This window comes from Trichechus manatus, unplaced genomic scaffold (assembly GCF_000243295.1).
Source record: "Trichechus manatus latirostris isolate Lorelei unplaced genomic scaffold, TriManLat1.0 scaffold00032, whole genome shotgun sequence".
Classification (NCBI taxonomy): domain Eukaryota; kingdom Metazoa; phylum Chordata; class Mammalia; order Sirenia; family Trichechidae; genus Trichechus; species Trichechus manatus.
Window position 1 is genome coordinate 19,612,683 of NW_004443968.1, and position 26,426 is coordinate 19,639,108.

The window sequence follows — 26,426 nt, forward strand, 5'->3', positions numbered from 1 at the left end:
AAATATTATATATATATGTACTCCAGAGCCCTGGTGGTGCAGTGGTTAAGAGATTAGTAGTTCGAATCCACCAGCCGCTCCTTGGAAACTCTATGGGGCAGTTCTGCTCTGTCCTGTAGGGTCCCTATGAGTCAGAATCAACTCACTGGCAGTGGGTATATGCATATTACTCAAAGGGTAGTTGACCTAGTTATTAAGTCAGAAATCTGGTAATTGGTGGTTATACTGTTTTGTGTATGTGTGTGTGCATTAGAGTATTCTAGCATATAAATTCTTGAAACTTTTGTTTTTATGAAACAAGATCCTGAATAATATTTTTATGTTGATGGCATATTTCCAATAAGCTATTTAAAGTGTGTAATATATACTGCAAATTTATGCTCAGCTTCTTTGTTCCTTTACAGAAACAGAGAACAAAGATAAGCCTTCTTTACCACAGCAACCAAAACGGGAAGAGGAGGAAGTATTAGACCAGGGTATGTATGCTTATTTCTGTAACTAGGCCTATAAAATCATTCATTATCCAAATAGGCTATCAAATCATAAAGTTATTGAGATATTTTAGATCTCTCTTTATCAGCTCCCAACACTATGAATTGCTATTTTTTATATAATGCATAATTCATAAAGAAGTGATCAATTATTGCACTTTAGCCTTGAAAGTAAAATTCATCCTTTAGATTTTTCTGTCCCTTGTTTTAATTCATTTAATGTTGTAACTTTTATGTATAGTACAAAAAGTTCAAATACAATGATTAGAAACTCTCAGTAGTCTGTTTTTGAAATCTAATGACCTTTACCATTTAAATATCTCTATGTTTGTATGGTTTGTTCATTAACTATATTTGAAGTTCAAGAAAAAAGAAATTAAGAATTAAACCCACATCTTGCCTCTGTAAGTCATTCTTCTCTGTCTTCAGCAAGGTAGGAGGGATTATTGTCTTGTGCATTTGTGGTTTGGTATTAAGTTGCCATCTGATGAATTAAGAAAGCATCATTCTTATTCTGTTCTATTTATTTGAAGTGGTCATGTTTGATGCTTGTATTGCATATACTGCATGTGCTAGCACTGAAAAATTACTCTCCTGAATCTTGATTTCTTGTCAGTTGTTTAGAAGATGGTGCTTTGTGTTAGGTGTTGGGATATGTGATCTTATGAAATCATTTTTTACAGATACTGTGTATTTTAAACCGTTAGTTTAACGGTAATACAGATACACTTCTACTGACCACATAAAGTATACAGGAAATAGGACATTTCTGTTAGCAACGTGTAGAAGTTTCAGATTCTTTGGACATTGTAAACTACTGTTGGATTCTCCAGCATGTCTCATATTAGGTCTAGGTCAAAGCTATCACTTTTGTAGTAATAGTTTTTTGCAAAATTAAAGAGTTCAGACTTTTGACAGGGGAAGAATGCACTCTGAAAGGAGAATAAGGTAAACTATAATCTAGAGATTTTTAAATTATAGAGTATGTTCTTTAATGTCTCATTCTAACAAAGTGGCTTTTAAAAAAAATAGCTTAAAGTTGTTTTTATTTTTGTGTTCAGTCGAAACTAGGATGATTATTTATTGGTTATTGAATATGATTTAAAAGAGCTAAATTTATCAATCCTGTGTATAGATTTATAAAGAAATCAGTACTAGCACCCTAAAACATAATATTAACAGTGTTTACTATAATTGTACTGAAATTTGGGTAGACATAAAAGGAAATCTTTTGACATTAAATTTACTGTTTGGCATGTATGTCTTTGAAATAATTTGAGTCATCTTAGAATATATTTCCAAATACCAATGTATGTAATACAGTATGAAATGAGACCACCATTTAGTAGATGCATCTTGTAAAACTATATGTTTCTATGGAAACGGAGGCTAGACTGTGTTTTTCTTTTGAAGTTAGTTGAGTTTATCAAGGGAGACATTGAAACCTCTGAAAGATGGAACTGCAGAGGTTTTGTTATTGATACTACAATGCAACCGTAAATGTTAATCTGTTCTTTCCAGATAGTAGGATTTAGAGGGTGTTACATATGGATACAAATCAAATTATTTAAAATAGTTATATTTTGCCATTCGTTTACACTTCATTTTTTTATAACGTATACATTCAGAGGTTTAAATATACCCAAACCCTTATTGGTGCCAAGAAGAATTCTATAGAGACACATAAGAAATTATTTTCCTATAGTTTTTGGTTTCCTCTACTTATGAATGAAAATGCAATGATTTAACTTGGGAAAGAAACAAAGCATTATTCAGACTCAATAGAAAACAGGCTATGATATTCATATGTTGGAATTAATGGTGCCATCCAAATATCACCTCTAGATTATGTGGAGACAGATACCTCACGAAAAACTGTTCCAGTGGCCAGCCATAGTCTGTGTATTATCCTACTGGTCTCTGGGCACCACTGGCCTAGAATTTAAAGAGAAATACAGAAATATTCCAAGTGCATGTTTGTACATATAATTCATTTGATTTGCTAATGACCTCAGTCTATCACCTTATAATACACAGGCCAAATCTACCCATTACTGAGAGAGTGTTTTTTCATATAGATATTTGTTTGCACAAACATCTATTTGTAGATCTTCCCTGGGGAGTCAAGTCAACCAAGTAGCTAATAGAAAGGCTCTAATTATTCAAATCAATTATGTCATATATGCTAATTTTTTAAGCAAGCCCTCAAACTCAACCCTTCACCTCATTTTGGTTTCTGGCCAAAACAATTTGTGTTCAAGTACTTCTCCTGTTTAGACTGATTCTTTTAATATTTTCTATCCCCAATAAATAAAAGTTCTTGTATCATTTCATTTGCGCTAGCCACAAGTTAATAGACAGCATCTGTGTTGGTCACACCAAACCTGTTGCCATCAAGTTGATTCCGACTCGTAGTGACCTTATAGAACAGAGTAGAACTGCCCCATAAAGTTTCCAAGGAGAGCCTGGTGGACTCAAATGGCCGACCTTTTGATTAGCAGCCGTAACACTGAACCACTACGCCACCAGTGTTTCACAGAAGATGCCAAATCCCCATGGGAAACAGACAGTTGGAAGGCAAGAAGGAAAGACAAAACGTCAGAGTACAGGTACTCAGAGGCAAACTGGTCCTGTCAGTGGTTGAATGATACAGATAGTTCTATCTGGGTAATATAAACACTGACTTCTTTTTTCACTTCTTTTCTTAGTATGTTGGAAAACAGGAAGATTAAGGTCAAGGCCTGTGTTGGAAAGAAGGGACTACCTTTATTAAGTTAGTTAAAAAAGAGCGAGAGAGACAGAAAGACAGACAAAGAGAGCAATTCTCTTATTACATAGACTGAAAAAACAGAAATACAGCTTTGCCACAGATGGTCAAAAAGTGGTGGTAGTTATCTCCAACGAGGAGAAAAAACATCAAAGCAATCCAATGGTCTTTTAAACACGGGTTTAACATGGTTTTATCTAATATTCTATTTCTCAAATAAAAAAATACTTTATTTCCTTTGAAATTCTTATCACTATAATTGCTGGCTGTGTTGTTTTGTTCATCTTGATTAGAAATTAACTAGAGTTTGAAAGAGAACTTTGAGTTGTTTCAATCAATGTAGTGTCATCCCAGCCTGTGCTTAACTCGCAAACACACTAACCTACGGTGTCATCTTTGTCCACATGTGCTCTCTCTATTACAGAGTTTGGTGTAAGGCAAATCTCAGACGCTATCCCAAAAGATAAAATTACAGAGAGACCAAAAGAACCTTATTATATGACAGTTTTACCTATCAGGTTATCGTGTATCATGCAACAATGGGAAACATTTTAATGAGACTTTAGATTAAGTCTACAGGGATTTTTAAAAATAATCCTTATTTGGACTAATTTTTTAAATAATATTCATTCATTATAGAAGATATGGAAATTATATTTTAAAAAAAGTATGAAAAGCAAATAAAAATCATCCATAATCCCCAAAACCGTGGATGAATATGTGTATGTGTGCATGTGAACTATACATATTATACACATATATACATAGGCACAATTTTTTAATAGTATTTGGATCATAGTGTATGCGGTTTTGTATCCTCTTTTTTTAAACATTATATCTTGACTATTTCCTTCAACTATAAAAATTATTGGAAAGTATGATTTTTATGGCTGCATAATATGTGTATATTATTTTCTGTACTGCTTTGGAAATGTCCCATTTGTATATAGATGAACTTACCTGTGAATGAGTTATTTCTGTCCCTGTGCAGGAAAACACTAATGGATATTCAAAACAAAGTGAATTGAAGAAGTACCTATGTATGTAATAAGTATAATAAATAAACAATAAAACCGAATTAGACAGTGATTTGTAGTGGAGGAAATGAATTATAGGAGACAATATGGAATGAGGAGGGTAGTGGTGAGGTTTTCTAGGGCAGACATGCACGCGTACACACACATATACACACATCCTTCCGTTATATATTATGGTTGGCGCTGTTAAAAATACTCAAAAGAAACTGAAACATAAGGTATATTCTGAGCAGTTATTCTATATACATATAGGGAGACCATTCTGATTTCAAAAAAATAAGCAAAGGACTCGAAGTATGCTAGTTACAATAAAGCTTATAAAGAGAAGAGGAGGGAGAAGAATAGATCAACCATTGGCTAATCTTAACATGATGGATTGAACCCTGTCCTTCCCTTTTTACTGAAATCAACTGATATCAGGTCACTAGGTATCCTCTCTGGCCTTCAACCCACCTGCAGCCATGATACCTTTTGAAATTTAAATTTAAGTAAGCCTGGCTTTGAACAGGAAAGAAAAGATTGGCAAGTTAGGGTGAAAAAAAGCCACTAGCAGTATTAATTTTGGGTCAGGAATTATTTTACGATTAATATTTGATTTTATGGGAGGAAAAACCTTAAAATTAAATGTCTTTTATTTTTCTTTTTGACAGCACTTTACAGAAACTAAAGCGTGTTTTGAAAGTTCTCATTATGTCTTACGCATTATAGTTTCTTATATATGTTTATTATACTAAATGTACAACCTGAACTTTCTATCAGCATTGTTTAGTCAAGGAATAGGGGCTAAAACTAAGAAACTTAGAGGCTGTACTCTAGTAAGAATCTACACAGCTACATCTAGTTTTGAATTACAGTGTTTCATTCCTTTAAATGTCAAAGTATATATACAATGTTGAAATTTATGTTAATTGTGTTTGGAAGATTCAATATATTTAAAAAATTCAAGGTAGAATTGAAATTGAAAATTGACAATACCAGTATGTCCTTGTTATTGCACATTATGCTCTGGACACAGCATTTCTTTTGTTACAGAAAGAGCCTTTAACATGTTTTATTCAGTTAACTCCAAACTCTTCTCATTGTAGTCTTTGTGCCCTCATATAATCAATCTTTCTACTCAAAGGTCAGCATGAGCTAGTATATTCCCAAGACAGGGAGAATATGACAAAAATACAATTTGTAGAGGGAAAACACCCCATGACCCCTGATAGATAAAGGTCTTCAGACACCTTCTGCACCACAGAATAATTTCACAGTGGTTTTATGCTAACAAAAATGAATTACCATTGGCATGTTTTATCAAATAAGCAGAATCAAAGAAAAAGGTTGCACATTAAAAAGACAGTAGCCTACTGTAAAAACTTGTTAAAGTAACAGTTTGTAAGCCATTAATGGAAGAAATGATACAAAGACTGAGCTTAGTAGCTGAAATTTACATTTCTTTGCCATGTTCAAAACAGGACACTCTCTTGACCTTCTAATAAAGTACAAATGACTTTAGTAGCATCTCTTTAGCTAATTCCAAGCATTCTCAATTCCACTTAGCTGTTTTAAAGAAGATACAATTCTTGTTTGTACTCCCATTCACTAAAAATCTATTGGTTTATTATGATTTATGAGCAGCACACCAGTCTTTTTTTATTGAACTCATCTATCAAACACAATTCTAAATACCCCCCAAGGCTCTGGGAAGCTGACTGGACAGTTGTTTTGAATTGGTTTCATTGTAACAGAATAGACAGATGTGAATGATTATCTGTCACACGGTTGGGCTTTCAGGTATAGATCTGTGTGCGTGGTAGTTGCAAACGCTATCATCTCCCACTTTGTCCTCTTTATATTTGTCTCATTTGCTTAAAAAAGATAAAAGAAAGCCTCTATCTGAATGTTTTCCAGTCAGATGAGTCTTAAAAGGAAAAAAGATAATAAAGTTGACTTCCTCTTTGATCCTTGAGCTGGTGATCATGGTCGTGTGTTTTACTTCTCTGAGGTTAACAGGATAAATGTTCTAGGTTAGTAATAAGTAAACAGTCAATAATCCAAATCAACTTTTACCAGAAGGGAAAGTCAATTATGACTGAGTCATAAAACAAAATACTAATATATAAAAAGGAGTGATCTTATTTTTCCGTTCCTCATATCCCTCACATTAATCAGTTGCTTTGCGTGATTCTAGTCTCATTAGATTGGGTACTTGGCATATTTTGTTAGTAGTTAAACTGCTGATGAACATCCTGTTTACTCGCCATGTATCATAGAAATCACATAGCAATAAGCAATAACGAGAGCTGTTTGTTTTAACAAGGTAATGAAATACTAGTGATTTGTGTGGGAAATGGGAATTTATATTCTGAAGTGTTACCCAGAGGTTCTTGATCATTTTAAAAATAAAAGGGCCTACCTCAGTTAAGGTTTTACACTGTCTGAAGGTATAGATAATTATTTTTGAATCCAATAATCTTGATTTTTTTTTTTAATTAAAAAATAAAAAACCTCTAGGGTAGTTTTTCAATGTATGTTTCCATCCATTTTAATTCATTCCCACCATATTCCTGAAAGTAAATCAAAAATTTCCATGCTGAGGGTAGGAAATAGTGAGTTGTCCTTGCCAAACAGAAAATTGCCCACTTGAGCTGTGAAAGTAGCTAATGCGAGGACACAACTTTCAGACTTGAAGTTTAATTGGTAGTGTTTTAGGTTCTCATGTATTATGCTGCTTTCCTTTTCCCAACACATTAGTTGCTACTGCAGTTGCATTTTCTAAATACCAAACCCAAATACCAAACTCAGCCAAATTACTTAAAACACAGAGAGCACTTCTGCATTTCATAAGATAAGAATCAAAGTTTAAGGAGGAAATAAGAAATGGGAGTTCACTGCATCGTAAAATCATGGAATTTTTTTTTTTTAAATTGCTACTGATACAAGAACAAGGGGTGGTGTTTATAAACAAATTATTGTTTATTCCAGAATCATTTATTGAGTATAAGCTATGTGAAGGAACTATACTAGCCACTGGAAGTATGACAGTATAAGAAATGAGAGGTTTTTATTTTTTATATAAAATCACCTTTAAATCTTGCCACTTGTCCCTTTCATAGACAATTTAAATATACAAAAAAAAAGTTTTTAGAAAATTTTGTAGAATTTGATCATACATATGTAAGGTATACTGCCAGTGGTAAGTAAGAACTATTGAAGAGAACAAAAAACTCAAAAAACTCAACTCTTCTACTTTTTATACCAAATAAAACCTGTCATTATTCTTTAAGCCAGTTTTTGCAAATCATTATGGTATTTACGAATTGACTGGATATGAGCTTCTTGGGTTATAATATGGAGCAGACAGGCCAGAATAGGACTAAGACGAACTTGTTCATATTCTGTCTCTAAACACCTGAGGTCAGAAGACAGTTACTTTAAAAAGAGAAAAAATTGAGTATAGTAAAATTGACATGTCTGAGGTGAATTCACAGGAAATAATTTATTGGCCATTACAGTAAAAAGAGGGGAACTTGGATCCAGTATAATGATCAGTTCAGAAGGTAGATCCCTTGGTCAGGCTGTCTTTTTAGAATCCCAGTTCAACTTCATACCAGCTGTGTGACCATAGGGTTAGTACTATAGTTTGTTTCCTCATCCATAAAATGAGAACAATAATAATACCTATTTCATAGAGATTAAATGTGTTAAATTTTATAAAGCACTCAGCAGAGTGGGTAATTCTAAGCTCTGAAAAACATGAGCTGCTATTATTATTATTTATAGTTAATAAAGTACTTACATATATGTTACCTCTGTAAACAATAGGTAAGTTGACCATACATCCTAGTTTTTCCAGGACTGTTGCTGTTTATGCCTACTGTAATTATTAATAATACCCCTTTCTTTTTCAAAGTGTCCCAGGTTGGGAAATAAATTATATGGTCACCTTAGCAGTGGGCTCCAGAATAGAATGAAGAACACCACCCAGAAATATATAGGTTGCCAGAGCTGAGGAAAAGGTAGATGTGAGATTTAACCCAGGAGCGTCCAGGGTTTTTTTTTGTTTGTTTGTTTTTACAAGGCAGTTCCTTACAGTTTTTTCCAGTTGCCATCAAGCCGACTCTGACGCGTGGAGATCCATGTGTGTCAGAGTAGAACTGTGTTCCATAGGGTTTTCAATGGCTGATTTTTCAGAAGTAGATTGCCAGGTCTTTCTTCTGAGACACCTGCAGGTGGACTTGAATCACCAACCTTTTGATCAGCAGCTGAGCACATTAATGGTTTGCAAAACTCAGGGACTCCTTTCAGTTAGAGCAGTTTTATTACCATCCAGACAGATTTTGACATTCAAGGGGGGAGGAATGTCTGTTCCAAGGGAGGAGGTGAGGAATCTCTCAGCATGCCAGTCAGGATGATGAGAACCCCAAATGAGGAGTGGTGATAGGACAAAGAGGATGTTGACAAGTCTGTACAGATTGGACTTCGTCATTCACTGGATAAGTAAGGTGAGAGAGGAACGAATTTGATTTTCTGGATTGATTTACCCAAAATTTGATGTTGTCACTGAGAGAGATTTTTAAAAAGATATAAACTATGAGAAGATTAAGTGCTCAGTTTTAGACATGTTGAGTTCAAAATGCCTGTGAGACAGACATCCAAGTGGAAATTCCCAGGAGGCAGTTCTCGATATCACGTTGGTGCTAGGGGAGCTCCAGATTTGGGAGTCATTTGCCTGGAGATAGTGGTTTAAGCCTTGTAAGCAGCTGAGATTACTTGGCGGGAAGAGGCCTTAGCCAGGGAAGAAAAGTGTGCCAGGGATAGACCTCAGGAAACACCAATATTTTTATGAGTTGGGTGGAAGAAGAGGAAGCAAAGATGGAGAAGATCTGGAGCTATAAGGAGAGAGTTCCTGAAAGGGACTTTCAACAGTGCCGACCAAGTAGGTGAAGATGAAGAGTGTTGGCTTTGGCAGTTAGGAGCTCTTAAACAACTATGCAGAAGCCATAATAGTGGTGAAGTAGGAAGTGGAAGCACATGCCTGGTATTGGGGAAGGAAAAGGAAGTGAGGAAGGATGATACGGCAGGTAGCCCTGTACTGTGCAATAGAGTACCCACTAGCTACATATGGTAATTTAAGTTAGAATATAAATAAGTTAAACTAAAAAATTAGGTTCCTCAGCCACACTAGCTATATTACAAGTGTTCATAGCCACATGCTAGTGGCTGTCACATTGGACAGTGCAGATACAGAATATTTCCGCTATCACAGGAATTTCTGTTGGACAGGGCTGGAACTTGTTAAGGAAAGGGGAAAGATGGAGAAGCTCAAAAGGAATACAGTATCAGAGGAGGGTCTCTCCCACCCTCTACCACCACCCAAAATAAGCCCAAAGTGAGTGTATGTATAGCCTGGGAGTTGCTGCCCAAGCCAGCAAAGAGAGCAGGTAAGAAAGGCTCTAGGGGACACTGAAAGTACTACTGGCATGTAGAACACTAGAGTAAGGACAGTTCTTTCTTGAAAAAACAGAGTAAAAAGGATGAAAGTACGGATACAGCCTCCTTTGGCAAAGCCAGGAATCAATTAATCAAATAGCAGCCATGCTAACTTTTTTGAGAAAATAACCAAAAAAATCAAACGCATTACTGTCAACTGTGACTCATAGTGACCCTATGGGACAGAGTAGAACTGCCCCATAGGTTTCAAACACTGTAAGCTTTACAGAAGCAGACTGTCACATCTGCCTCCCATGGAGCGGCTGGTGAGTTCGAACTGCTGACCTTTTGGTTAGCAGCTGGGTGCTTAACCACTGCACCACCAGGACTCCTTGTTGAGAAAACAAAGGGCTGTAAATTTCAAGGGGGCTTCTGAGAACAGTGGCAGTTTCCATTATGAAAAATACCAATACTTGACTAGAGTTTGTCTTTTCAGTTAGTAATTATAATAGCTTTCATTTAGTGATACCTGTTTTATGATGTACACTGGACTAGGTTTTTTACATTAACTGTCTCCTTTAAGGAGCCCTGGTGGCACAGTGGTTAAGAGCTCAGCTGCTAATGAGAAGACTGGCAGTTGGAACCCACCAGCTGCTCCGTGGGAGGAAGATGTGGCAGTCTGCTTCCATAAAACTTACAGCCTTGGAAACCCCATGGGGCAGTTCTACCCTGTCCTATAGGGTCACTATGAATCAGAATCGACTTGATGGCAATGAGTTTGTTTTTATCTTCTTTAAATCCACAAAATAATTCAGAAAGGTAGTCGTCATTATCTTTAAAAGGTTAAGTAACTTGCTTAAATGTACAAAATAGCTACTGTCAGGGCTGGATTCAAACAGTAGTGTGACATAAAGTCAAAAAAATCACACAACTGCAATGCGTGATAAATACAGTGCAATAAAGGACGTCGTAGGGAAAGACCAGCATGTTGTAGGTGCATATAGCAATAAACTTGAATTTCAGAGAAGGCTTCTGCAATGTGGTGACACTTAAGAAAGACCTGAAGGCTGGGGAGCTAGTCAGTTACTAGGGAGAGAGTGTCCCAGGCAGAAGAAACATCTCCTTAGAGATGACATTCAAAAGACTGAAAGTCCAGTATGGCTGGAGCATAAACTGAAAAGAAAGAAGGGAGTGTTGAGAGATGAGACTAGGATAGGGACAACCTAACCTCCATTTATATTCTACTTCCTCCATTAAACTCAAAGTTAGATATATTTCCTAATAAAGGTCTTAATATGACTCAAAAAAATGATTAACATTTCAAGGTTTATATACCCAGTACACCAGAAGAGAAAAAAGCCTTGCAGGCTTGTGCACTAGGATGTATGAGAGAGCCATCTAGTGGTCTCTTTCGCATGTAATGAGATGCAACTCTGAATCTAGGTTCTTAAAAGGCCAGTGCAACCTAGCTACTTTCAGGCCTATCACATGGGTTTTAAAAATGTTTCCTTTCCCAACTCATTGATAATTTCAAAGGAACCAGATTTCCCTGCATTTGATATTTTATCATAACTTTTAGATTTTTCACCAAAAACCTAAAAGATTAGGCATAGCTCTACGCCTGCATTCTCAACAGATTTGGTTTTTTGGTTTTTAATGACATTGATTCAAGTTTGAGAATCTGCCCCTGAAATAATTGTGAATTTTATTCTCTATAAAATGTTTCATTGTACAACAGCATATTAACTGTTTATATTTAGCCCATGTCTGGGGCAGAAGAATTTAGCCGTAATGGATTGATTGTTCTGTGAGGCAGAATGCCACCGTGGCCTAACAGACTTGGTTGAGTTGTGATTTGCTTTGTTCATTTTACTGAGATTGGCCCTATTACTTGGTAATTATTTTCTGATTGAAGATTTCACCTGGGATAGGCTGCTTCTGCAGGCAAGAATTGGAGACCTACTTTGAGTCATTAAACCAAGACTGTTTGGAAACATGAGAGGATCTCTTAGCATCATTTTGGAAAGACTTTCTGTCCCCTTGCACCATTTTCTTAACAATATATTCTTTAGTGGAATGTATCATGGCTAAACCAGTTATCATTTTTATGTCCTAATGGTCATGAAAAATGATTTTGTAAATGTTATCTGATGATGCTGTAAATGTAATTAAAACTTAAGCAGTTGAACTCCGTAGTCATAAGTAGTTTCTTCATTAGCATTTAGAATATGATGAGGAAAAGGAAGAGCTGTGGGTTACCTTTGGGTTTGGCTTAGGAAAGCAGGTTTGTGTGTGTGTGTGTGTATATGTATTCACACAGTTAATACATTTTTAATGTGTTTGAAGCTGTAGATGTAGGTGATAAGGATAAAAATGCTTCATGAACTTTCTGGAGTCATATTTTGTATCTGTCATAGTATGTTATAAGTAATTTGTTTGCATGGAATTCGATTATTATATCTAAATTTACTCCTAAGTACAGGAAGGCATGAAATACATTTTAATGATGGGTCATTCCAGTAATAAATTAGTTTGTTAAAATCTTCTCTTTTGTTTGAAACTGATTTAAAAATGTTGTTTTTTCACAAAATAATTTTTCTACAATGTGCTCATTTCTTGTTTTAAAAGGAACAGCTGAAGGTATTTAAAGTAGCACTGCCAACAAAATAATAATAATAATAAAACTTCAATTTCCCAACTGCCGTGCGAATGCATATATGTTAGACTTCGTGTGTTTTATGGCACCTGCTCAAAAATATGTATTTAATCTCTTGCAGATTAGACTTTAAAAGCTTTTCAAAGACAACTAAGCGTTTGCCTGTGAAGATAGCTATTACCTGAAGTAGCTGTTGATAATATTTTATTTTAGAAACCTTATGAACCCTAACTTCCAAATCAGTCCATCTATACTGTGGAAAACATTTATTGAAACTTGTACAATCATATATGCATTATTATGTTTCTATTAATATGTTAGTAGAGGTTATATAGTGTTTTGGGCTCGTGAAATAACAGAAAGAAGTAGGTTGTATATAAAATGAAATATGAAAGCATATAACTCCTTTATTGTTCTAGAAAATCATCTCTTTTTTCCATGCCTGAAAGTTTGGGAATATCCTGCTCATTCACTTACTGTGAAGAATCGGGAGCTATTACTTGTAAGGCACAACATTGTGTAAACCTTGCTATTTTACCAACCCCCACTCCTTTATCTTTTCTCTTGTTTTCACAGGTGATTTCTATTCACTTCTTTCCAAGCTGCTAGGAGAAAGGGAAGATGTTGTTCATGTGCATAAATATAATCCTACAGAAAAGGCAGAATCAGAGTCAGACCTGGTAGCCGAGATTGCAAACGTAGTCCAAAAGAAGGACCTGGGTCGGTCTGATGCCAGAGAGGGTGCAGAACGTGAGGAGAGGGGCAATACTATTCTTGTCAGAGACAGAATCCACAAATTCCACAGACTAGAATCTACTCTGAGTCCAGCAGAGAACAGAGTTTTCTCATTACAGCAACCCCTACCTGGTGAAGGCTCCCGGGAACCAGAACACACAGGAGGTGCGTTTAGGGCTTCTTTTACTGAATAAAATGCTAAGGGCTACAGTCCACATTAGCAAAATCTGAAGGGAATAAAAATTAATGGATGAAAAAAATTATCAATAAAAAGGACTTAGTAAAAAATGTTACTCAGATTTGGGTTATTTATCAGATACCACCTTTCTTTTATGAGTTTTTTGTTCTTACTTTGGTCCAATACTACATAAATTTAGTTTCTGATCATTCAGTGAGCCAGAACTACAAGGACCAAATATATTTGGGTCATTTCTGGGAGGGAGGCATATGAAATTCCGGCTAACAAATACTTATCAAATAAACATTTTCCATTTTGCTAAGTGTAATGAAATTGAAAATTAAAAACGTGATAATGTAAAGCCCCAGTGTATGAAATGTGTATACACTGCCTTAGCTTAAGGTAATTAAATTCCTCTCAAAGGAATCTTATATTTTCAACATTCTCATCAAACTGACTTGTAAAACATAACCATTTTTATGACTTTGATTTCTTAAGTTTCATTATCAATTAGTATCTTAATTGGAAAGTTGAGTAGTTATTTCTGATGGAACCTCCATCAAGTCAATAACTATCAGATTTATCTTTATTTCTAACCAGGATTGGCTTTCATAGTTAGGGGGCAACACCTTATTCCCTTCAGGTTCTGTGCCAGCAAGCTATGGATGCTTCATTTTTGTCTTTGTGTTACAGCCTCTGTGATATTGATTGTGCTTCGTATTACTCACTAATGTGGAAAGCCAGATAATGTAGCATGTGGAGATAATCTCAAAAAAAGTAACGGATATGCGTGCATGGCAGCTGTCCATGCGTGGGCCGGAGTGACACAGGCTGCCAGCTTGATGTTTTCAAATACAGTTTTGCAGGAAGCCATGAATTATTCAACACCCAGCTGATTTTTATTTATAACTGAAAAAAATTAGCATGCAGTGCCTTTGCTCACATGGAAAGTTCAAGCATTGTCCATTGAGAATTGCCTAATGGTCTCTATAAGAAGTACACTAAAACCTAGATGTTTACTACTTCATATTTAAACAAGATCAGCCCTGCTCTTACCTATTCTAAATTGATCGATTAAGACAGTGTTTCTCAAGGAGTGGTCCTTAGAATCCTTTGCATTAGAATCACCTAGGGTGCTTATGAAATACCTGGACTCTTGAATCCTACCCCAGAACAACTGAATTGGCATCTCTGGGTAAGGTGCCTAGAAATCTGCAGTTTGCCATGCTTTCTGTCCATTTTGTAAACACGCTGGAGTGTCTGTCTGAACCTTCCTACTAAGGACAGTGAATTGTAAAAGGCAGAAGAGTCTCTTTGGTTAGAATGGAATTCTGTCTTGAAGAACAGCTGTGAAATGTTAAAGTTGCAGCATGCTTTATCCCCATGACTTGTCTTTGTTATTCTTGGATGTGAAAATGTACCGTGGTCATTTATAGGTATTGTAAGTGTCAATGTAAAATTCATCATTTGACATAAGGCATTATATTCTTTGAAACCTACTTAGTTTTTCTAAGAAAGAAATGCTTAAAATACCTGGAATACATTTGCTTGCCAAATCTTCTCATACTTTACAGAGTGGTCAAAATGGCAGGGCTCAGGAGAAAGATGTTTCTCCACGATCTGTTTCAAGATGTTTCCTTTCATTTTAAATATGTGGATAAATGTCACTGAAGTAAATAGAACAATAAGTCATAGAAACATAGAGTACAAATCCTAATTATAGAAAGGAAATATGCATGTATTTCCTTTCTGAAATGATTTATTTTAATGTTATTTCACTATTCTGATTGGAAAGCTTTTTAAAAATTAAATGTAAAATGCAAAACTCATTTTTAGGTATGCTATTTCTAAAAAGCTTTTTTCTTCTCTATACTTTTTCACTGCTTACCATACATGATATCTAACATACCATATATGATATCTAACACAATGTAATGTTGTTGTTGTTACATGCCATCCAGTTGGTTCTGACTCATAGCTACCTGAAACTGTATCATTCCTTTGTGTAAGCCAGAGAAAGACCTACCTTCAGGAAGATTTTATTTTGTAAAAAAGAGTAGAATTTTATAGCATATAATGTCCTAATAAAATATATTAGTAGTCTAATTCATCTGTATTCCTCAGGGAATCGGTAGGGAGAATAAATTTGATGGATAACCTTCCACTGCTTCTCCTATACCCTTGCTTTTCTCCACGAAAAGCTGAGAATGTGGCCCTAATGGTCTGCAGGCATTAACTGTCTCCCTACATGCCTAATTTGGACCTGGAATTGTATTAGTTGCAATGAAGAAAGTAGCTTTTTATATGAGGTTATTATTGAAACAAAAATGTAAGGAAATTGTGTTGCTTAATAGCATAATCCATACTCATTTCAGATATCTTTAAGACCTTCTGGTCTTAATTTTCAAAGAAAGAAATTGAGGTCTAGAGATGTTAAACCATTTTAATGAGGTTACAGATTATTTATTATAAAAAATGTTATGTGCCACTTAAAAAATACCATTTTTAAATTTCAGGGGTATTTTTCTATATTCGAAATGCAGTTCCTACCATTACTTTGATATGTATATGAGACAGCATAATAGAGTAGAAACAAAATCTTACGTTTCTTTATTCTGGTTCCCTTGAATTTGTTGAGTAATATATTTAAAATTTATTATTTTTAAATTATAAAAATAAATTACAAATAGCTATTCTAACTGGCAGATTTGATTGGACTAGTTTATGCGAATGTAGAAGCCTGATTCAGCATATATTGCAAAATTCTGGACATCAGAAAATACAACTGCATTTATGTGACACCTCACATCAGATAACTTGGGAAGTCTTTAATTTATCATATGCTTCAGATTTTACCTCATTTTTATGGACAACTTTTATTCAGTCTCCAAATGGATTCTTTCAACATATTTTAATTATATGCTTACCTCTAAGTTCAAGTCTTACGGAATTCCCATGGTAAAGTAAGGCATTCAGTTTGCTGAATTTTCATCTCTAGAGGGGAGGAGAATAATAAAAGCAAACACATACGTAATACTTACTATGAGACAGGATAAGTGTTTACATGCATTAACTCACTCAATCTACACAACAGTCCTATTCATAAAGCCATTTTACAAAGGAAGAAACTGAGGCATAGAAAGGTTAAGTCTTATGCCCAAGGTGCCACAGCCCAAGGAGCCAGGATTCAAAGCCAAGCCAAGCAGACTTGCCCCAGAGTCTGGGTTTTTAATCACTTTGCTGTATTGCCTCTCACAAAAAAAACAAAATTAAATAGATAGATAAACTTTTTTTCCATTCATCCTGTCATCTCATTCTACAATTCTGATAACTATAGGTACAGATTTCTTTTGCTCATGCCTTCTCAATTAACATGCAAACAGTTTGACCAAGATGAAATTCCCGTTTGCAACTAAAGAAATTTAAGAGAAAAGAAGTTCTGCTAATTTTATGACTCTCTTCCTTACTTCACTCTTGTTAAATGTAACATTAGAATTCTTGTTTTCTTTCTGACTTTGGTATAAATATTTCTCCTATAATCTTAGTTAATTATAGTTATTGCTAGGACTTCTGATGAATAACAGTCCCTGACCAAAGTAAGGTGTCTTCTCACTAGAGGAGAATTTGCAAATGTAGAAAATGCAACCACCACATTTTGTTCTCATGGAAATCTTCTATTGATTGTATTAGGTTCTTTTTCGTCTTAAGATTAAATGTGAAGAACCTAAGACTGTAGTTAAGTCAGAGTTCTGGGTTTGAAATTATATAGTTCTATTAGTCATTATGTAACAGAGATAAATGAATGTCGTTTTAAAAGTTTATTAATAATTTTATGTGAAAGCAGCATTGATAACTAATATTAATCTCTTTCTTGAAAGGGTGTAATTCATTAATCCTTTTAGAGATTGATACAATTTTAATAATAATTTTTAAATTGTTTCTTAAATATATAAGACAGACTGTGAGGCTGTACATTTACCCTTATGGAATAAGAGTTTATTTATTAAAAAAAGGGTTATATGATACTTGGAAAAATACCATTTTTAAATTTCAGGAGGTTTTTTTTCATCTTTTGTAAAAGAAAATTTACATTAAGACTACCAGGATCAATAGCTAATGTATATTTACCTTGTTTTTCTAAAAATATTGTTTCCTGTAATATGTTCTCCAATTCATATTTTTAATAAGCAGTTAAACCTGAAATAATTCCATTATTTGACATCTGAATTTAGAGCAACTAACACTTGGATTTGGGAATTATTTGCCCAAGGTCATGTGTAAGAAATGTGTATTTAATTTTCAGGTTAAAAGGGTAAGTCTACAACATCAACTAGTCATATGTTGAATCATTTCTTAAATAAAGACTAAGAAGAATCTGCATTAGAATTTTTCATGATCAAAAGTGTTAAGTTTAAGTTAAAAACCCAGATATATTTTACCACTCGATTTCCTTAAAAAGGATTTGAAAATTTCTTTTATTGGGGATTACAAAAGAAGCATCCTTGGTATTGTGCCTGCTCTCTGGCCCAAGCCTGAAGCTCCTTTCCTATGAAGTGAGAAAATTACCTGGGATAACCAAAAACATTTATAAAGTTCTATGATTCATGTCAAAATAGGCAGGGATTGGAAGAACAATAAGTATTAATTCCATCTATATATATACCACTGGTCCTAAATGACAGCCTTGATTCTTGATCCTCTAATCTTAAAATAAGAGAACTGCCTTTAACTACTTAACAATGAGAAAGATAGTCACACTGGAAACAAAAACATCAATTATCTGAGCTAATGTTTACAGAAGAGAATGTGAACTCAATTTTCTTTTATTAAACAGAAGTTCTGTTTAACATGGAAACCCTGGTGGCGTAGTGGTTAAGGGCTACGGCTGCTAAACCAAAAGGTTGGCAGTTCACATCCACCAGGCGCTCCTTGGAAACCCTATGGGGCAGTTCTACTCTGTCCTGTAGGGTCGCTAAACATCAATTATCTGAGCTAATGTTTACAGAAGAGAATGTGAACTCAGTTTTCTTTCATTAAGCAGAATTTCTGTTTAACACAGAGAACTAGATCTTGAAAGTTTTGAGGTCTTGATTAGATAACCTTAATAAATGTGCAGTGATATTTTTAAATGAAACAGAAAATGAATTTACTGTACTTTTTCCAAACATCCCTGCCCCACATAAAGTAGTTCCTCTTTGCACTGACTCAGTAATAACAGAGCCAGGTTGCTCACGGTCTTAGCCCTCGACTTGTACATTCCTTGCATATCACCCTTACTGTTTTATAAATTCATGAAAAGTATATGTTGGGATAAATATGTTCTAGATATTCACACTGCTTTTCTTTCCTGCAAATTTTCAACCAATAAGATTCTTATATGTGACAAAACAAGTGTTTTTCTGATGGGTGGTAAAACCTAGCAAAAAGGCTCACAAATATTAATCAGCTCATTCTGCAGACTTTCAAGCACTTAACTCACCTAAGGGCATATGATAGTTGGGATTATTCAGAATCAGATCAGAGTTTTTACATAGTATTTCCAATATTTTATGGAACTCATATTTGACCACGGAACAGTATACATTTTTTTTTTTTTGCCGTTGAGCATTGTCTGCCAGACTATCTGTGTACTTTGATAAGCACTTAGCTTCCAGTACCTGTTGGCGGACCACTGAATAGAAGGGTGCCAGGATCCATAATATTTGTTTATTGTCTTTCAGTGAAAGTAATTAGCCAATCAGCATTTTTAAGTATCCTCAATGTCTCTAGCACTGTGCTACACAAACAGAGGTAGTACAAACAAGCTACCAGATTATAAGGGTGTTTAAATTCTAGTTGACAACATAAACAAGAGACTGCAGCATAGAGGTCAGTTTGGTGCGTTTATATTAGGCCATTACAGTGGGCCAGTCGCTGTGCGAGGCTCGGTGGCACATCAGTTAATAAGACATGATCCCTGCCCTCAAGGAATTTCACCTAGTTGTAGCGGTTTCTGGCTTTGAGAATCTGATGAAAACAGTTAAATGTCTACATTGTCATGAGGCTTGAAGTTCCTTTGGAGCCCATTCAGAAACTTCTAGGGCTGACAAAGGAATGTAGAACGATGACCCCTGAAAGGACAAGCCGTAACTGAGATGAGAGTGAAGTTCAACCTGAGATTCACAGTTTTAAAAAAATTTAAAACATTTTCTTTGGGGAATGATTTATCCGTCTGTTGATCTATCTAGACATCTGTAATTATAATACTTATACCCTATTTCCAGTTATCTTTCAAAAACACAGTTTTAATCATGTCACCCATGCTTAAAAACCTTCAGTGGATCCCAGTTGCCAGTAGCAGCAGTTTGCGACCTTTTTCCTATTATGACAAGTGTGATAGATGATGGATGGTATTCATCTGAGCAGGTCCAGTCACATCCAATGCTGAGCCTAGAATTCTTTGCAAATTCAGGCATGCCAGCTCTAACTCTGCCTCCTTCTCTCCAGCTCAAGAAGGCATATCAGAATACACGTGAGGGAGAATGATATTCTTGTGTGCTCTGATATATTTCAAAAGTAAATTATTCCTAACTTCTGTGCTTTCCTGCTACTAATAAAGTACTTGCAGCGTGCCTCAAAATTAATCACAATATAGAGTAAGACAACGTTAGATTCAGACTCCTTATGTGGTATACAATACATTTTCTAGTCTGGCTCTAAACTAGATCTCAAGGTCAGCTAATCCTTTCTCCTCCTCCCCCACTCCCACCTGACATACGCAGGTATCATTTCCAGCCTACTTAAAGACCTTGAAACATATTCTGCAATTATAAACATCCTTTTGTTCATTCTCTCAGAAATATTCTCTGCCTACTTCAGCACTGGGTGAACCCCTACTTACCCTTTTTGTGCAAACACAAATGTCTGCTTTTCTGGGCAATCTCCCACAATCTGACCTTAACCCCACCCTAGCCCAGCCCAGCCTCAGGAAGGATTATGGGGCCCTCTCCTGTGTTCCTACACCACTTGCACTGCTTTGAATCATAAGTGTTTGTTTCCTGTCTTTTCCTTATTGTATCCTGTGAGGTCATCAAAGCCAAAAAGCAGGTTTTATTGCTTTGTGTTCCCAGAATCTAGCATAGTGCCTCATGGAGAGAATGCACTCGGGGAATGTTTGTTGAAGATGCTTCAGCAAAGGTCGTTGGCAGAATGGACCTAGGCATCGTACTGATGCTGTGTTTTGTTGATTTTTATTAAAGAAAAATGTCACTGTTCAAAGGTGAAAATACTTTGAGTGAAAATGTACTTTTTCCTTTTGTATAGCTGAGAGAATTATTTTAAAGTGCTTATTATCATACCAGCACATTCTCAAGTTTTCACGAGCTGATTGTACAAGCCCTGTGCCTCCCTTTCTTCCTCCTGTCTTAATGCCTGTCTTTGAGAATTTCACTGCGTGTTGCCACATCCTCCAGAGGATGGGAAGGTGAAATGAGACTCAAGTTACTGCTTTTCTACTTCTCAGCGTCTCTGTTGAAGTGTTTGAGGGAGAAAGAAATATTGAAACTGATAAAATAGGATCCCAGGTTATCTTTATAACTATGTATCTTCAATTAGTATAGATCCTCCATACATAATTAGCTGTTGTTTTGTTTTAACTTGGTGGTATGTATCATTGTACCACTTTAGTCCTGAACATGTTTATAAAAGGGATTAACACAAACAAACCCAGGTATTTTCTGAGGTTAAATCTATTCAGATAAAAAATGAGGATAATTTGGAAATCACCACTCAGTCTGAGAGCTCTGTGGTTATTTTCCTTTCTTTCATGTTAAGAAACAGTGAAATAGAAACAGTGAAAGTGTCTTCCCATTCCCATTCTTTTAGGAACACTAAAGTTAGAAGAAATGAGACTGATACCTTATTCCGTTCTTTGTAAAAGGGATAATGAATGAATGATTTGTATAGAAAACCAAAACCACCAAACCCATTGCGATCGAGTCAATTTCAACTCATAGTGACCCTATAGGACAGAGTAGAACTGCCCCATAGGGTTTCCAAGAAGTGACTGGTGGATTCAAACTGCCAATCTTTTGGTTAGCAGCCACTATGCCACCAGGGCCCCGATTTGTGTAGGGTCTAGTATATATTGAACATCTAGAATTTATGTAAGAGTCAGATAGATGATAGGTAGGTAGGTAGACAGACAAGCAAATTGGCAGGCTTTTTGGCTGTATTTACTATTTATTTACATTTAATGACATATGAGATTGCCTTGAGGAATACCATTTAAAGCTTTGCAGTAAAATGAAGGCATCCACTTTCCAAAGATTAATCTAAAGTTAGAATCTGATCAAGAAGAAGGAAGTCTCAAATTTGCTTTTCAGTATCTTAAGGATAGGCCGGTTTTACAGACATGTTACAAACAGGAAAAGAGTGCATATAGTTCCCAGACAAGTTCACAGTCACTAATTTTATTTCATAGGAAGCTACTTGGCATGTGCATGTGGTATATTTTATCTAGAGCACTGCTTGATTTTTTTAAATATCTTTGCATCTAGTGATGTTACTGCATGAGCTGCTAATAGCCATCGTGAATCTTCATGAGGTTACAGCAGTTTTCCTTTTTTAAACTAAATATATGGGTTTGTCTTTTAGATTTCCATGTAGAAGAGGCACTGGACTGGCCTGGAGTATACTTGCTGCCAGGCCAGGTTTCTGGGGTGGCTCTGGACCTTAAGAACAACCTAGTGATTTTCCACAGAGGTGACCATGTCTGGGATGGAAAGTAAGTAACAATTATTCCTTCAAAGAGTAAGTGAAAATAAAAATAGTGTGCATCACATTTCATTAAATTAAGAACAATGGTGCGAGAACTATAAAGGTTCTTTTTGAACTTGATTTTTGTGAGCAAATCATATTTGATCTTTTAGTGTATGACTGTTACCAGTAGCAGAGAGGAAGTCTTGTGCATTTGACAGCAATTTTTGTAGTTTTACCAACTAGTCTGTGGAAAGAAAACAATAACAATCTGTGATTCTGCCTACTTAACATTCGGCTCCTCCTACCCTGAAGCTACCTTCACATCTCTAAGGGAAATAATATTCATCACAATTATAGTTAATACACTGCTAGAGAATTTTAAGAGTTCAAAAAAAGTGCATTATGATAAGCAGTCAACTAAGAATGGGTACTGGTTGACTATAATAAACCACTTTGTTATTCACACGTACGGGATGTAGAAGGATTCTCAGGCCATTGGACTGTCCCTTTTTCTCAGACTCTCCATGGCAATGATACAATTAGTCTTCTGGAGATCGTGATTGGAGCAGTTTGGCCACCAGCTATGTAGAAATAGTATCTTGACCTACAGATTTTACTACTGATTAATTTTATTACTCAAATTTGCTCTTTTCATGAGCATCAAAGACTTAAGAATAACATTAAACCACTTGACGTCGAGTTGACTGACTTATTGCCAACCATATGTATGTCAGAGTAGAACTGTGCTCCATAGGGTTTTCTTTTTTTTTTTTTTAAAATTGTGCTTTAAGTGAAAGTTTACAGTGCAAATTAGTTTCCCATTCAAAAATTTATACGCAAATTGTTTTGTGACATTGGTTGCAACCTCGCATTGTGTCAGCACTGTGCCCCTTTCCCTTTCCACCTCGGGTTCCCTGTGTCCATTCGTCCAGTTTTCCTGTCCCTTCCTGCCTTCTGGTCTTTGCTTTTGGGCAGGTGTTGCCCATTTGATCTCCTATACATGATCGAACTAAGAAGCACATTCCTCACGTGTGTTATTGTTTGTTTTATAGACCTGTCTGATCTTTGGCTGAAAGATGGACTTTGGGAGTGGTTTCAGTTCCGAGTTAGCAGGGTGTCTGGGAGTCATAGTCTTGGAGGTTCTTCCAGTCAGTGTCAGACCAATAAGTCTGGTCTTTTTTTGTGAATTTTCATTTTGTTCTACATTTTTCACCCTCTCTGCCCAGGACCATATATGGTGTTCCCTGTCAGAGCGGTCGGTGGTGGTAGCTGGGCACCATCTAGTTTTCTGGGCTCAGGCTAGTGGAGGCTGTGATTCATGTGATCCTTCAGTCCTCTGGACTAATATTTTCCTGTGTCTTTGGTTTTCTTCATTCTCCTTTGCTCCAAACATGATGGGACCAATAGATGTATCTTAGATGGCTGCTCGCAAACTTTTAATAGCCCGGATGCTACTCAACAAAGTAGCATGTAGAACATTTTCTTTATGAACTATGTTATGCCAGTTGATCTAAATGTCCCCTGAGACCATGGTCCTCAGCCCTCAGCCCCAGTAATTCGGTCCCTCAATGTGTTCATATGGGTCTAGGAAGCGTCTATGACTTTGCCTTGGTCAAGTTGTGCTGACTTCCCCTATATTGTGTGTTGTCTTTCCCTGCACCAGAGTTACCACTTGTCTACTATCTAGTTAGTGATTTTCCTTCGCATCCCTCCCCTCCCTTGTAACCATCAAAGACTGGTGTGTGTGTGTGTGTGTAAACCTGTAGTGGGGTTTTTATAATCATGATCTCATACAATATTGTCCTTTTGTGATCAACTTATTTCACTCAGCATAATGCCCTCCAGATTCACCCATGTCGTAAGATGTTTCACGGATTCATCATCACATCGTTGTTGCGTAGTATTCCATTGTGTGTATGTACCATGATTTGTTTATCCATTCATCTGTTGATGGGCACTTAGGTTGTTTCCATTTTTTTGCTATTGCAAATAGTGCTGTAATGAATGTGGGTGTGCATATGTCTATTCATGTGATGGCTCTTATTTTTCTAGGATATATTCCTAGGAGTGGCATTGCTGGATTGTATGGTATTTCTATTGCTAGCTTTTTAAGGAGGTACCATATCATTTTCCATAGTGTTTGTACCACTTTACATTTCCACCAGCAGCTCATTAAGAGTTCTAATCTCCCCGCAACCTCTCCAACATTTGTTATTTTCTGGTTTTTTGATTAGTGCCATAATGTCAGGGTGAGATGGTATCTCATTGTAGTTTTGATTTGCATTTCTCCAATGACTAAATGATCATGAGTATTTCCTCACATGTCTGTTAGCCTCCTGAATGTTTTTGTATATGGTGTAAGGTATGGGTCCTGTTTCATTTTTTTTACAGAGGGACATCCAGTTTTGCCAGCACCATTTGTTAAAAAGACTGTCTTTCCCCCAATTTATGGACTTTGGTCCTTTGTCAAAGATCAGCTGACCAGAGGTGGATGGATTTACATCAGGGTTCTCCATTCTCATCCATTGGTCTATGTGTCCATTGTTGTACCAGAACCAGGCTGTTTTGACTACCATGGCTGTATAGTAGGTTCTGAGATAGGGTAGTGTGAGGCCTCCTACTTTGTTCTTCTTCTTCAGTAATGGTATGCTTATCCAGGGCCTCTTCCCTTTCCATATAAAGTTAATGGTTAGTTTTTCCATCTAGTTAAAGAATGCTGTTGGTATTTGGATCGGAATTGCATTGTATTTGTAGATTGCTTTGGGTAGAATTGACATTTTCACAGTGTTGAGTCTTCCTATCCATGAGCATGGTGTGTTTTTTCCATTTATGTAGGTCTCTTTTGGTTTCTTGCAATGTTGTTTTCTTTCTATAGGTCTTTTACATCCCTGGTTAGATTTATTCCGAAGTATTTTATCTTCTTAGGGGCTATTGTAAATGGTATTTGTCTTAGTTATCTAGTGCTGCTGTAACAGAAATAACCACAAGTGGATGGCTTTTACAAAGAGAAATTTATTCTGTCACAGTCTAGTAGGTTAGAAGTCTGAATTCAGGGCACCAGCCCCAGGGGAAGGCTTTCTCTCTCTATGAGCTCTGTAGGAAAGTCCTTGTCATCAATCTTCCCTTGGACTGGGAGCTTCTCTGCACGGGAACCCCCGTTCCGAAGGACGCACTCTGTTCCCGGCACTGCTTTCTTGGCAGTATGAGGTCCCCCTGTCTCTTGGCTTGGTTTTTTTTTTAATCTCTTGTAAGATAAAAGGTGATGCAGGCCACACCCTAAGGAAACTCCCTTTACATTGGATCAGGGATGTGACCTGAGTAAGGGTGTTACATCCCACCCTAATCCTCTTTAACATAACCCAATCCTGCCTCATTAACCACAGGCAGAGATTAGGATTTACAACACATAGGAAAATTACATTAATCACAAAATGGAGGAAAACCACACAATACTGGGAATCATGACCTAACCAAGTGGACACATATTTTGGGGGGACACAATTCAATCCATGACAGTATTATTTTTGTGACTCTCTTTTCAAAGTTCTATTTGTTGGTGTACAGGAATCCAACTGATTTTTGCATGCTGATCTTGTATTGTGCTATTCTGCTGAATCTATTAGTTCCAGTAGTTTTCTTGTGGAATCTTTGGGATTCTTTGTATATAGGATCATATCATCTGCGAATAGGGATAGTTTTACTTCTTCCTTTCCAATCTGGATGCCCTTTTATTTCTTTTTCTTGCCTTATTGCTCTAGCTAGGACTTCCAGCTTAGTGTTAAATAGGTGTGGTGATAAAGGGCATCCTTGTCTTATTCCTGTTCTCAGGGGGAATGCTTTCAGTCTCTCTCCATTGAGAATGATGTTGGCTGTTGGTTTTATATAGATGCCCTTTATTATGTTGAGGAATTTCCCTTCTATTCATATTTTATTGAGAGTTTTTATCAGGAATTGGTGTCGGACCTTGTCAAATGCATTTTCTGCATCAATTGACATGATCTTGTAATTCTTTTCTTTTGATTCTATGTGGTAGATTATGTTGATTGATTGTCTAATGTTGAACCATCCTTGCATACATAGTATGAATCCCACTTGATAGTGGTGTATTATTTTTTTGATATGATGCTGAGTTCTGTAGGCTAGAATTTTGTTGAGAGTTTTTGCATCATGAGAGATAATGGCCTGCATTTTTCTTTTTTTGTGGTGTCTTTGCCTAGCTTTGATATTAGGGTTATGCTGGCTTCATAGAATGAATTTGGGAGTATTCCTTCCTTTTCTGTGTTCTGAAATAGTTTGAGTAGTACTGGTGTGAGCTCTTCTCTGAAAGTTTGGTAGAAGTCTCCAGTGAAGTCGTCCAGGCCAACGCTTTTTTGGTTGTTGTTGGGAGTTGTTTTTTTTTTTTTTT

The 26,426-nt window shown here is 36.1% G+C and overlaps 1 protein-coding gene across 18 annotated transcripts in view; it reads left to right on the top strand.

The window, feature by feature from the left end:
• Positions 1–26,426, top strand: part of PAM (peptidylglycine alpha-amidating monooxygenase) — a 358,633-nt gene that overhangs the window by 267,007 nt on the left and 65,200 nt on the right. For 16 of the 18 annotated variants that reach the window (XR_002823834.1, XR_002823835.1, XM_023730151.1 and 13 more), the window contains 3 exons: positions 405–476; positions 12,946–13,269; positions 21,917–22,046. Coding sequence is in view for 16 of the 18 variants with exons in the window: in XM_023730151.1 (XP_023585919.1) it covers positions 405–476; positions 12,946–13,269; positions 21,917–22,046 (526 nt within the window). In the remaining 2 variants the exon portion in view is untranslated. The remainder of the gene's footprint in view (positions 1–404; positions 477–12,945; positions 13,270–21,916; positions 22,047–26,426) is intronic. The other 2 variants (XM_004375056.2, XM_023730158.1) reach the window with 1 other exon arrangement.